The sequence below is a fragment of the Tribolium madens genome, unplaced genomic scaffold, assembly GCF_015345945.1.
Source record: "Tribolium madens isolate multiple individuals breed KSU strain unplaced genomic scaffold, Tmad_KSU_1.1 Scaffold_7;HRSCAF=85;Tcas5.2_LG10, whole genome shotgun sequence".
Taxonomy (NCBI): domain Eukaryota; kingdom Metazoa; phylum Arthropoda; class Insecta; order Coleoptera; family Tenebrionidae; genus Tribolium; species Tribolium madens.
The window spans coordinates 6967271-6980761 of record NW_025401050.1 but is presented as its reverse complement, the minus strand read 5'-3'; the positions used below and the strand labels follow the sequence as shown (position 1 = coordinate 6980761).

The 13491-nt window shown below is 31.7% G+C and overlaps 1 protein-coding gene across 12 annotated transcripts in view; it reads left to right on the top strand.

The window, feature by feature from the left end:
* Positions 1–1623: 1623 nt before the first annotated feature.
* Positions 1624–13491, top strand: part of LOC123010289 (CUGBP Elav-like family member 4) — a 372656-nt gene continuing 360788 nt past the window's right edge. For 3 of the 12 annotated variants that reach the window (XM_044407033.1, XM_044407034.1, XM_044407037.1), the window contains exon 1: positions 1626–1677. In XM_044407033.1, coding sequence (XP_044262968.1) covers positions 1668–1677 — 10 coding nt within the window. In that variant the 5' untranslated portion in view covers positions 1626–1667. Of the gene's footprint in view, positions 1678–8468; positions 8871–13491 lie in introns of those variants that run through there. The other 9 variants (XM_044407043.1, XM_044407039.1, XM_044407041.1 and 6 more) reach the window with 5 other exon arrangements.

Here is a 13491-nt window from a genome sequence, read left to right as displayed (position 1 = left end):
ATATGATTTATTTTCAACAGACTATAAGGTCTATAGAGAACAAGAAAAATAGACGAGTAAGTTAAAGTGCATTTAAAAAAATATTATTACATAAAGAAAAGAAAAATTAATTACAAAAGCAAATACAAGAAATTATTAGGAGAAGTATATAAGAAGCTTGACTATTACTGATTTAGAGTGAAATTTATGGAAGAAGATTTAATACTGTTATACCTAATCTAAAACATTTAAGAAGCGGTGAATTAAGGTGATAAAAAGTATTTGGGGAAGAATAATAAAATGTAGAAAGACTTCTGTTGTTAATTCTAGTTACTATAATTTTAATATGGTCCATGAGATAAGAGCTGTCAAGCTCATCACACAAAAGTTTTTGAAGAAAAACAACACAAAAAACATTTCTACATAATAAAGTATTTTCATTCACATTATGGAGAAGATCTCTCTGGTCACAATGACGAATAGCATACCTTCTAAAGATTTTGAAATATGGATATTTAGCAAATTTTTTGAAAACATTTTCTAACATGTTGATATAAATTTTTACTAGTTTACGAGTACCTGTCATAAAGAAATATTTGTTTAAAAATTTCTACAGTTTTTGCACTTTTTTAACTCGTTGTTTTAATCTGAAGTTGCGCAAGAAATTTTATATGTAGTGTCTCTGAGAATGTGTTTTCTATTTTTTATTGCTTTTTTTTATTTGACACATTTGACTGCCAGTTATTAAGCCTACAGTCAGTCATACAAGAAACTTATCATTATCAAGCAGTTATTCTATTACTCCTAAGAAAAATTTTACCAAAAGTACTCGAAGTTTAAAAAACTAACTTTCTAAAATTAGAAATAAAAGATTGAAGAATAAACAACTAATTATTTTTTTTATTTCTATTGCTTCCTTCTTACTTAACTAGGGTTTAAACCTGTAGTCAGGCAAGAAACTCATTGCTTTTAAGTGTGTAAAAAATTACACGCAAATTTTCTTTTTTTGGTGGGAGAGTCAGAGTATTGCAATCCTTTTTACGAGTAGGTCAGGTGTCGTCCTTTACCTTCAAGCTCCTGTGCATCGCCCTCGATTCGATTAGGGTGTGTGGTGGTGGTAGAAGGCGGCTTTTCCATCAAGCCTCGCTAGCGGGAATTACGCTAGGGTATGAGTCAGCTGTATAAGGGGTCCTACCCTACACCTCTTTATTGGGTAAGGGTGAATTCAGATTGGCTATGCCTACGATGCAACTGCACAAAGACCTAGGGGACACGCATTGGCGACCAGTGTTGGTTTAGTGTTGTGAAGGTGAAGTCCTCTTGTGGTCGTTAGGTTAGAACTTTGTGCAATATTTACTCCAAACACTTGCAAAACGTTAAGACTGTCCACCACCATCGCTTGTGTTCAAAAAGCTTCTAGGTTTAGGTTGATAGTGTAGTGGAGTGGACCGGGAGGAAAAATACAGTCTGCGTATTTGTCTGGTGTAGTGATCGATAACGGGGTGCGTAGAATGCTGATCCCGACCTCGCCGACAATGCACGCGGGACAGACCAATGGTAATCGCGATGTCATCAAACTCTTCGTGGGACAGATACCGAGGCATCTGGAGGAGGATGACCTCAGACCGATGTTCGAGGAGTTCGGGAAGATATACGAGTTTACGGTGCTCAAGGATAAGTACACAGGAATGCATAAAGGTGCGTTTTTTCGGTTTAGTGGGAAATCGAAGAGATGCGGATGAGTCATGACTAGTAGGAGAAATGGCGCAGGATGCTGGAATATTGAAATAATTTAAAGGAGAAAATGACTCACAGAAAATGTTTTGGTTTATTTCAATGGACAAAAATATTTGTGTCCTATTATAATATTCTTTATTTAAAAACATTAAAATTAATAAAGTATTTTCGTAGAACAAATTTTCGAGAAGTACATATGATCCTAACAAAGTGATACGAGATATCCTTATATGAAATACTTTGCGTTACAACATTATATTTGATTTTTTTTAATACAAAAATACAGGCTGATTCAAAACTATCGAACTATCTCCTGGGTGGTGATAAAGGACATTCAACTAAGTTATCATGATAAAAAATTGTTTGAACCTTCTTTCACGAGATATAACTTTTCAAGGATAGACCTCTGAGTTACGTTTTTGGTCGTTTATATTATGTATTTCCGAATTTAGTTAGGGGAAATGGCAGATCTTACGATTCCTTTTGAAAAAAATCAGGAATTTACGTTTTATGGTCTACAAAACCAACAACAAAAAAACTAAGGTGTCTACAAGTTGTTCCGACATTTTTTTATAAAGTAGTTGGTAGTTATTTTTTTTAGGCTAGGAAGTACATTTGATCCTAACAAAGTGATACGAGATATCCTTACATGAAATACTTTGCGTTACAACATTATATTTGATTTTTTTTTAATACAAAAATACAGGCTGATTCAAAACTATCAAACTATCTCCTGGGTGGTCATAAAGGACATTCAATTGAGTTATCATGATAAAAAATTGTTTGAACCTTCTTTCACGAGATATAACTTTTCAAGGTTAGACCTCTGAGTTACGTTTTTGGTCGTTTATATTATGTATTTCCGAATTTAGTTAGGGGAAATGGCAAATCTTACGATTCCTTTTGAAAAAAATCAGGAATTTACGTTTTATGGTCTACAAAACCAACAACAAAAAAACTAAGGTGTCTACAAGTTGTTCCGACATTTTTTTATAAAGTAGTTGGTAGTTATTTTTTTTAGGCTACGAATTTGTTATAGCAGTTTTTTTATAGCAGTTATTTCTATGATAGATTTAATTTTCTTAAAATAATAAAAATTAAATACAAAGAAATTCCATTTTTTCTATTTGCTGTTAATACGTAAACTCAATTTTTTTGTTTATTCTTGCTAATTTCTATGTTTTAAATCAGATACATATATTAGGTGCTTTAAGAACATTAGTGTACCATTGACATAATGTAATTGAAAAACTGTTTTAGCAAAAAACTTTCGTAATACTTTTTTTGCATAATGATTATGAACGTTAAATTTTCATCATGCGTATAGAAAGTTATCGATTTTATTAAACAATCATTAATTACAACAAACTCTTGTTTATATAGAGTTTGTTACAAAGAGTTCGCAATACATTACGAATTGATTTATCAAATTGATATCTTTTTGGTCTTTGGGGTTCTTGCAGAAAAATGTTGTGTACAACTTGTCTTGAAAGTCCTTTTTTTCACTCATTTGGGCCGAGCCCTCGTTAATCAACTGCAAATTCGTGAAAAAAAGTATGACTTTCAAAACTAGTTGTACAAATAATTGTTTTCGTCCTACGAGTAGTCCTGCAGGAAGTGAATTTTTTGGAACAAATTATTTTTAGTAAACATCAATAGAATCGTTTTGTTATTGATTTTAAATATTTTTTTTATAATACGCATAAGAATTTTCTGGATTAACTTAGTAAATGTCTAAGAAAAAGCAAATGCGTTTCACTTTTTTTACTAATGAAAATAGTTCTACCTTAGAATATAATAACAGGTCATGTGCTAAAGTGAAAAAATAACGGTGTAATTAATCTATAGACATGGTCAATATGTCTGTCAAGTAAAAAACCAAAGAAATGAAATAAAGTTTTTATTTTGATAGTTTAAAAATTTACTGTAAGTACTTTAGTAAATAAAAAGATTCATAATAAAAAAAGACTTCATTTCATTTAATTCTTTACCTTATTTAATTCTTTAACGTCAGATTTTCTCAATTAATTTAATTAGTAGTAAAAAAATTACCAGCTCTTGGACTGGAGTACCTACCCAAATTGAAAAATCAATTGGAGAGATTTAGGAGAAAATACAGAAGAAGTGTTGTATGAATTTTTGACTACAGCAAGAGTTTCTAGTTAGTTTTTGTCTTGCTTTTTAGAAATAGTGATAAAATGTATTGTTGAAAAAATTAACTAAATTATTACTATGCTAATAGAGCGGAGCTAGATTGATATCTACTTTTATTAGACTATTACACTAAGTTGCTTCAACTGCAAATAAATATTACGAAATATGACATTTTTTCAAAAAGAATAAAATAAATTTTTTTAGTAAAATGAAATCAAAGCTCTTTTGTATTAAGGTTTGTTTTTTTATTTGGATTTGTTTTTATTACATAATTAGAACTATAAAAAAATTATTTTGTTTTTGTAAAACAGTCAAACGAATGTATGTCATTTTATTTTGCTGTATTTAAACCACAGATTTTGTTTTTTTATATTTATGTAAAAATATGTTGATTTTGTGCTGACTGTTAAGATTGCCCTGATCAACTAATATAAGTAGATTAGAAACAACATGTTTCGTTAATGACCCTAAAAAAAATTAAATTATTTACTAAAACAAGTTTTTAAACAAACAAAATTTACAACAATTTAATTTTATAATAGATTGAAAAAATATTGACTGATGTGTTACAAAGGCATGAAATTTCAATTTTTTGTATATTTTTATAAAAATCTACTTTAGATTGCTTTGAAACACTTGAAGCTTTGTAACATCGTTTAAAGCAATGTTTATAAGCGATCTAAAACATGAAACAAAGTATCAAAATTCTAATTATACGAAAAGTTCAACTGGCAAAGCTTTCAGTGACAAAAGTAACTTTTCCTTTGTCACAAACATTTAGTCGATGTCTTATTTCCAGTAAAAGCTATTTATCGAGTTGCTGAAGTTTGAAATAGCCTTTGTGTTTATTTTTTTTACATACAATACCCTTGAACAAAGTAGTTTCGATTTTTTACTTTTAGAAAATCGAATTAAAGTTGCGAAAATTGCGTGCCGATTTATCTTTCAAGTCTAAAACTGGTACGCTTCGAACTACCCCACATAAAAAAGAGCGAGTTATTGGCGAGTTTGGGAAGAATTATTGCAAATTAAAACCCGCTGTACTATTTTCTTTTTAAAAACGAACGTAACAACTGTTATCATTCGATTTAAACAAGCCATTCTGGCACCCTTTAAACCGATAAAACGCTTCAGTTTCGGTGGTATAACTGCCAGAGTAATATCACTAGCCGTAGTGAATGTTTGATCCCGAATTTATGCTTTTCGGTGGTTTTTACTTTTTTTATCGATCAATCTTAGCGATTCTGTTTTGTATCTCTCCGCGGCGCAAACTGTGCAAATTCATTACAAAAGACATAAAGCATTTAAGATAATAGCTTTTGATGTTGGGAACCGGCATATTAAAATCACATGTGCTATTTAGAAACGGGTTATGCAAATGACGCACTAAGGGTGGGCGAATGTGTTCAAAAGAAAGGGTAGATTTTCGACTACTGTAGCATCCCCCACGAGAACTCCGCTAACTCCGATGCAATTAAGAAAATGCTTCCCTTATATGCCGACCCACACTTGGCGCTGGATACAATTTAATCGGACTTGCATGAATAACAGCCACTGGTGGGAATTTTATCCTGTTAATGTTAGGGAGTTGGAACTGCTGGACGCGCTCTTATAGATAATTTATCACTTAAATTGGAATGGTTTGTGTTTATCATAAATTTATTACATTGTTTCAACGTCGTGACGGCTACATGCAATATGAAGTAGATACAAAAACGACAAGGAAAAATTGCAAACAAGCTGCGTATGACAAGTCTCAAAAGAAGAAAAAATGTAGGAAGTGGTATTTTGAAATAACTAGATAAAAGAAATGATCATTTTCTGTATTATCAAATTTCCATTACTACAATCCTTATTTTAGAGTAAACCTATGCATATAAAATCTTCACGAACGCAAGATTTGTTTTTCAGTGTTAATTAAATGTATGAAACCTAAGTTGTTTTCAATAACTTGCCATTGAGTGGTGCACCACTTTTTGAGCATTCTATATACACGCTTGTATGTAATTTAAAAAATCACACGACTCTCCTTATCGAATTTATTTAGAAAACATCTTTACGAGAATAATTTAGTGTTGGAAAATAGTACAGTTCCATAATATTTAGGCTGGGATTTGAAAAGCGATCAACTTAGACTTATTACACAAAAGTATAGATTCTGTATTAGAAATTTAATAAAAATCAATATTTTCAGACAGATTTCATAGTTTTTATTTATTATTTTATTATGTCACAAATGGCATGGTTTTCTAAAATTAAAATTCTACCTTCGGACGTAGTATTTCGAGAAATTTTACTTCAAGGAAAAAAAGCACTAGATGTGCAGTTTTTACACAAAAATACAGATTCTGTATTAAAACTTTAAGAAAAATTAAAATTTTGAAAGGAACTTCACAGTTCAAAGCAGTAAATTTTTTTTTGTTGCAAAACTAAACCAAATATGGGACATGGGACAGCTCAAAAAAGACATTTTTATACATTTTTTACTTCTCTTTATTCTGTCAATTTTAGCTAGACGGTTTTTAAAATGGCTAATGTTTTACACTGCACGTAAGTAAAATATTTCGAGGAGTCAATTGGCGTCAAGAAAACTGTAAAATTTGTAATAGTTTCAAAATTATAGTCAAATTTTTGATATTTTTAATTTTATCAACAATTTTTTCGATAACTGTTTATCGTAGAACACTGATCTTTCTATTTATGACAAAAAATTAAATTTGCTTTCTAACGATCCTAAATACAGGCTAGCACTAGTAGTTCTGGAGTTATTAGCAATAAACTGCTTCGGGTACCAAAAATCGACCAAAACCTCGACCAAAAATCAAAAAAATTTTCAACTTTACAATTAATCTATACAGGGTCGCTTTAAATTAAATTGCCTCATATGTTTATCAAACTTCTATCGCCATTTGTTCTGATGATAACTTGATTTTTTTTTAATGTCAAGAAGGGTCAAATTTGATATTTTGAAGAGGAGCATTTTTTCTGAGTTCTGTGATGTAACTCAGAAAAAACACATGCATATTTCATTAAAAAAATGTAATTTTTTTAGCCTTGAAAATGTTGTTTTTGTCTATCGTTAGCTCTTTGCTAAAAAGTAGATAAACTGTTTCCCAAATTTCAACGTGCTCTGCTAAACCGTTCTGAAAATATTTAGCTCTATATATATTTTTTAGCGTCCCTGTATAACGTTTTTTACATTTCCGGAACTTCTAAAAACTCAAAAAAGCGCATAAAACGTTATGTTAACATGTTAACAAATTTTCACTTTTATATTTTGTAAATTGCGACAAAACTGTACCTCAAATGTTTTTATGTTTTGATGCATACATATGTAAAATGTTCTTGGAAATCGATTGGCGTTGAAAAAATTGCAAAATTCGTAATACAGGGTGATTCTTAAATATACCGACAAAAGTTTATTCTTGGTAGTATCAAATGAGAACATGCTGGAAAAAATATTAAAAAAACTCATTGTTTAAACGTTCCCCAAATACAATTTATTAAAGTTATTTTCCAGGTAAAACGTACGCACCTGATGTGTTCGTAAATAGTATTAGGAAACCACGGTATTAACTTGATAAAAATGTATTTGATCATTGCAACGCCGTAAGTGGCACGGATGAAAGGGGTTTTGCCCCTAAAAGATATAAACGTAAAAAGGGTACAGTTTGTCTCCATTTATCTTTGGGAAGCTTTAAGAATCACCCTGTAGTTTCAAAGTTATAGTCGAATTAATATTTTCGATATTTTTGATTTTATCAACAATTGTCTCGGTAACGATTTGTCGTAGAAGAATGGACTTTCCTTTATATTCCAACGATCTCAAACACAAGAGGCTAACGCCAACAATGTCGGATTTATTAGCAATAGACGGCTAAATGTGCATAAAACATCATAGAAACTCTAAAATTAAAAATTTTAGAAAGTTTTGTCAGAATATATTAAACTAGAGCATAAATACATGCCAGGAGCGTGGTGGCGTAGTGACATAAGGTCACTATTTCCGGCAGGTAGGTGCAGGGTTTGAAACCCCCAAAAGTCAAGTCAGCAATATTTCTCTAATTCTAATAAGTGTAATAAGAGCATGATCAAAGCACATAAGCATAAAAACATAAGAGCTTTTTTTATCGTAAAATATCAAAACATCAAGTACAATTTTGTATATATGTAATTTAAAAAGCTGATTTTACTAATAAAAAAAACAATCATTCAAAGTTGACCTGACCTATTGACATATTGAAATAACCAAGTCTTTTTTTAGTTGCTTAGCTTTCTAGAAACCATTACAACCACTTGCTTTTCTTAAAAACGAATCAATCTGCGGAATTTTCGTCTGTCAGCTCCCACATCATAATTACCCTTCCGTCAGGTTGTCGAACAACCCCCTGATGTCGCTCCGAATCCCCTTGTCCAATTCTCCGTCTGCAAAGTTGATTTATGAAGTCTCTCCTGAAGCAGGTGCGCTGTTCATCCCCGTGTGCGAAATGTTGGCGTTTGCGCGTCGGCGTCGCGGCGCTTGCGTCTCGGTGGTGAGCACCCTCGTGGCCGAAGTTCGCCGCCCGTGCTCGATAGTAGACGCTCACCACCACATCTGACGTCAGTGTGTTGGCATGAAGCGGTGAAGAGTGACCTAACTGACCCGCGAACCGCACGCGCGCACTTTCAACAAAACCTAGTGCCTAAGAAGTCCGGACTGCCGGACACGTGCTCTAGACCACCTGCTGTGGATGGTGCAGGATGTCCATGTGTGTCACAGTAAATCGAGCAGGACGAGTTGTAGGCTCGATCGATGCTGTCTGAGTCGGCTGGAGCAGGAAGCTCGTCACTAGTTTGGCCGCAAGCCCGACGGCTTCCAGGCCTGAGAGACTCAAACAGGTAAGGAGAAGTGACTGGTGATAGTGACAGTGAAAACACGGAAGCTGAGAATTTCGAAGAGATTGCAAGGAGTTGAGGCGGTTTGGGGAAGCTTCCGAACAGGTTGTACGCAGCTTGGATAGGTCAGTTATCACATTGGATAAACACGTGCCAAAAACTTGCTTGTTCGATAAGAGAAACTAGGTTTCAATTTCGAAACGATTGCTTTCAATTATTTAAACCGAATCAAAATCGAAACTGTCTAGACGAGGAAAATTCGACACCGCAAGAATTATTTATAAGGCGCAGTATTAAATTTTTTGGAAACCCTCAAGAGCAAGCAATAAAAACGTACTTGCTTTATTCTAGAATAAATGTAGAACCCCTTTTCTTTCTAATTTTGTTTTTCTTTAATTTTGAATTCCCCAGTAGTTAGTCTATGCATTTTTTAAAATTTTTATTGTTTTTTTTGACCTATTAGTGGTTGCAATACTTTATATAAGATAAAAAACAATATAAACAAACAATTAAACTTAAAATAATGACACAACATAAATTACAGCTTATTTTTAGTACTCATTATTTTATATTTTTTATAAAAAAGTCGTAAATACATTTTCTTTAAGTTAAGGTAAAAAAGAATTTTATATTTGTGGTTTAGGTTTATAATAATTAGTAAAAACTTAATTAAACTAAAACACTATTTTTCCCAAAGAAAAAACATCAGACTGTTTAGTCGCTCAAAATTTAGCATCTATTTTAACGAATACTTTTTTTGGGAGTGTCTCTTAAATTTCATTAAAGACAATTGTGGATTATGTTTTCCTAATACCGGTGAATTATACAATAAACTTACCAATTTGAGATACTTTTCTTGTTTATCTTGGCATTTTATTAAACGTAACAATCTATGCACGTCATACGTTTACGAATTTTTACACCACTTTTGACAATATTTTCATTTAAATTTACAATGTATTGATAACACGATACATTTTTTTATTGTAATTTTTTTATCATTATCGTGTGACCTCAATTTTTTTAACAGGATGTATACAGTGTGATTCACATTCAAAGTTTCAATTTCATTGAAGTTATTGAAGTATCTACAAATCAACTACACATCAACTTAAAAAATATAATTGGTTGCTTTTAGAGTTTGTCAAGTTGCACAATTATGTGAAACCTTCTGTATATTTCTTTCTCAAAAAGTTCACACAAATACAATTTTTTTGTTGTTAAGCTTGAACAAAATTCATTGTTATTTTGAACTTATTTAATTTTTTATAAAAAAATATACAATGTGTTTTACATGATTTTCCTATACGAACTCGATTACAAATTTTGCAAAATTGGATAATCTTCTCTAGTTTATTCATCCTTTTAAAAATTAGAACGTTTTTAGTTAGTTAGTGAATATGATAGATAAACTAGAATCATATTCATGCCGTTTTTTGATAGAACAAATAATAATTGTTTCTGAAAAACTGCAGTTCATGACTGTTAATAAAACAGTGATTAGTTTGACAACTACTGTCATGGGTTTCCAAAAATTAAATAATTAAATGTTTCTAGTGTTTTGTGACTTTTGTATATTTGGGTGCGCAAGCTTCGTAATGTTGTGTGAAACACTCAATTTAACAAAAATTAATGTTTCTTATTAAACTAGTATACTTAGCTTGAAAATAGACGGTTATTAACAGACAATAATGCTTATCTACACTATGAAAATTTTCATTATGGTTTTACATTTATATGAGACATAAAATAAATGTGTTATTTTATGAAATCTGCATTAAAAAACAAAAAAACACAAGTACCAATTTGCTGAACAGCATCAGTCCTTAATAAATTTAATATATCTTAAAAATCTTTTTGGAAAAGCTAAACAGTGTTTATATAAAAAACGTATTTTTGTGTTTGTGTAGATTTTTCTACATCATTTTTATTTTAGCAAGAAAAAAATTAAATTCTTGATCAACTTGGTAGGTTTTTGGGGAATTATTAGGTACATGTCAAACTAAAATTGTTTTTAAAATTAATTATACATTACTTAATTTATTAGCTTAAATTTCTTATGAAAGTGACAAAAATAAATAATAAAATGAGAATTCTCGATTTTTTCAATGTTACCAAAAATTTCATTAGCCACTATGATCGAAAATTATCAAATTTTTTATTGATTTGCCACAATTTTATAAATTATAAGACTACCTTATTAAACTAATGTGTGATTAAAACATTTTTATAAATATTTTTATTTAAATGTTGTGTTTCTATTCTAATACATTTTTTTTAAAGTAATGTGTGTGAAATAAAAACAAGTTGACTACATTTGTTTGTAAGTACAAACAAGTACAGACATCATGTAAACATGATGTACCTAGTATGTCGATAAAATTCATATTACAGATTTCTATAAATTATTGACAACTGACGAATGAAAACATGTCAGTTGCCAGTGCAGTATTTTTTGAAATGTCTCTTGTTTTACAATTTCTCTTTTATTAAATTCCCATATTTGTAAAAATCGAAAAGCAAGACAAAATTGTTCACGTCTTGTATAGGTCAGTTATTTCTTAGTGTCTACACACGTGCTAAAAATCGGATTGTGCACTATTTCCATCCAATACAGCAAGAAGTTTTCTTCAAACCGCTTGATTTCGTAATACGAAAACGTCCGATTATTTTTAATAATTTAGTAGGAATCAAAATCGCAACTGTCTTGAATTTAAACGCGCAAAATTCGAAATCGGTTAATAATTTAAAAGCAAGTGCCACCAAAAATATCTCTAACGCGATTAAATGTTCCTTCGAAAAGAATTGTATTGTTGGGGTTTTACCGGAAGGTGATTAGTCGCTTTCTGGCAAATAAATGTGGCTTAAATTTAGCTTTTCGGAGCATGCAATGTAATTTACGATGAGTTTAAGTGATTAATGTCAATCGGTGGTGGAAGCAGCTTTGAATAATAGAAGAGCTTAAACTCAATTCTAGTACTGACCTTTGACACCGTGCAACTGGGGCAAGAGGTCATATTTTTTAGTAAATTTGTCTCGTGTTTGCTTTTAGTGTCGTGTTTGGAATAATGCGAGGAAGAATTCTTTTGCACACGATAACTGAGGCATTTTTCGCGTAATTTCCCGGAAGAACAGTTCTTCGGCATGATATATCCCCATCCCTTCGAGAGCGTCACGAAACATTTTTACTGCTCTCAAAGTAAATTATAGTTTACAATAATAAGTTTGCGGTGAGCAACAAATTTTCACATTCCACTTGATAAAACGTTCGCTTCCGTTTATTATAATTTACAATCTGGTGGAATAATTCGGAAGCGAAACGGCGGGCACGCAGATGCCCACGAGGCTGGAAACATTAATACGAACAGTCATCATTTATAAGCAGACAAAGGGCTTAGACCCCCCCGAATAAATTGTAGTGTGACGGTGAAATGTAATTATATACGACGGTTTGATAAGAGTTGCCAAATATTTTGTCGCTTGGACAGAGATTCGGGCTATTGTCGTTTTTCGTTGGCGACGTTTCGAGACCGCTAAAAAGTTGCGCTGAATTTATTTCACACTTTCGGCATTGCATTTATGATGGAAAGTCTAATTTCAAGGCGGGGATGCGAATCAACTAGTATGTGGCCAGAACGGTGCCAAATTTTAAATTGATTCCGGAAGAAAAAAATAGGGGGGGGATTTATGGCGAAGAGAATTTTTATGGCGTTTTTGGAAAAGTTGTTAAAATATTTTTATTTTCTGTGCACTAAAACCAGTAAACATGTAAATATAAAAGTGGAATATATCCATAATAAGATGAGAGAAGGTTTACAATAATTTTTATCCGCAAACGTAGCAAAAGTGTCTCTTTTATGACTCAACAACATCACAAGTAAAAGTTTTACCTTTCAGGCATGGCGTAAAAAATTATCATGTAAATAATAATAGTTAAAAAATTACTCAAAATTCTGTATTGATAATTAAAATTTAAAAATTACAGATTGTTGTTTGTTATTTTATCCGCAAACGTCAAAAAAGTGACCACTTTTATGACTAAATGTCACAAGAATAGTTATTTACATTCGTGTGCGGTAACTTACATTTTACAGTGCGAAATGAATTTGAAGCACGACGCGCAGCGGAGTGCTTTAATAATTGAGCACTGTAAAATGGTTAACGCACAAGATTTGTATTAAGCTTTTTGACCGACGTTTAAACAAAAATCCAAAATTACAAAATTCAGAATTAATACAAATAAATACGTTTGACAATAAATATCACGGTGGCAATGCACTCTAATGTCAAACAATTAAAAAAGACGCAAAAACGTCTCAGACACAAAGTTTTGTTATTGTTGTCTTGTTGGTGAATTTATGCTTCAAAATGTCGAGCGATAATAGCCCCATGTGTACCCCACCAGAAATCAGAAGTGCTGCAGAAAATGTTACAACCGAGCTATTGCCCGAAAAATCGCGAGCAAGGTATGAAAGCCCAGTACAATGTGTTTATAATTATAAAGTGGTGTGAAGAAAAAAGAGTTCTAAGATTGAAAGGTTGTGTGTAGAGCGTTATATTTAAAATGTTATCATCTTACAAACAGTTTTTTTTTATAAATGTCTATGAAGATAATTTTGGCCGTGCGGTAAAACTGTCACTTTACACTCGTCCGTGCGTAAAATGCCCAGGCGACTGTAAATACAGTCTTTCAATAGGTGTCAATTGTACGTTAATTTGACATTTACATGTCAGGAGGCCAAAAAA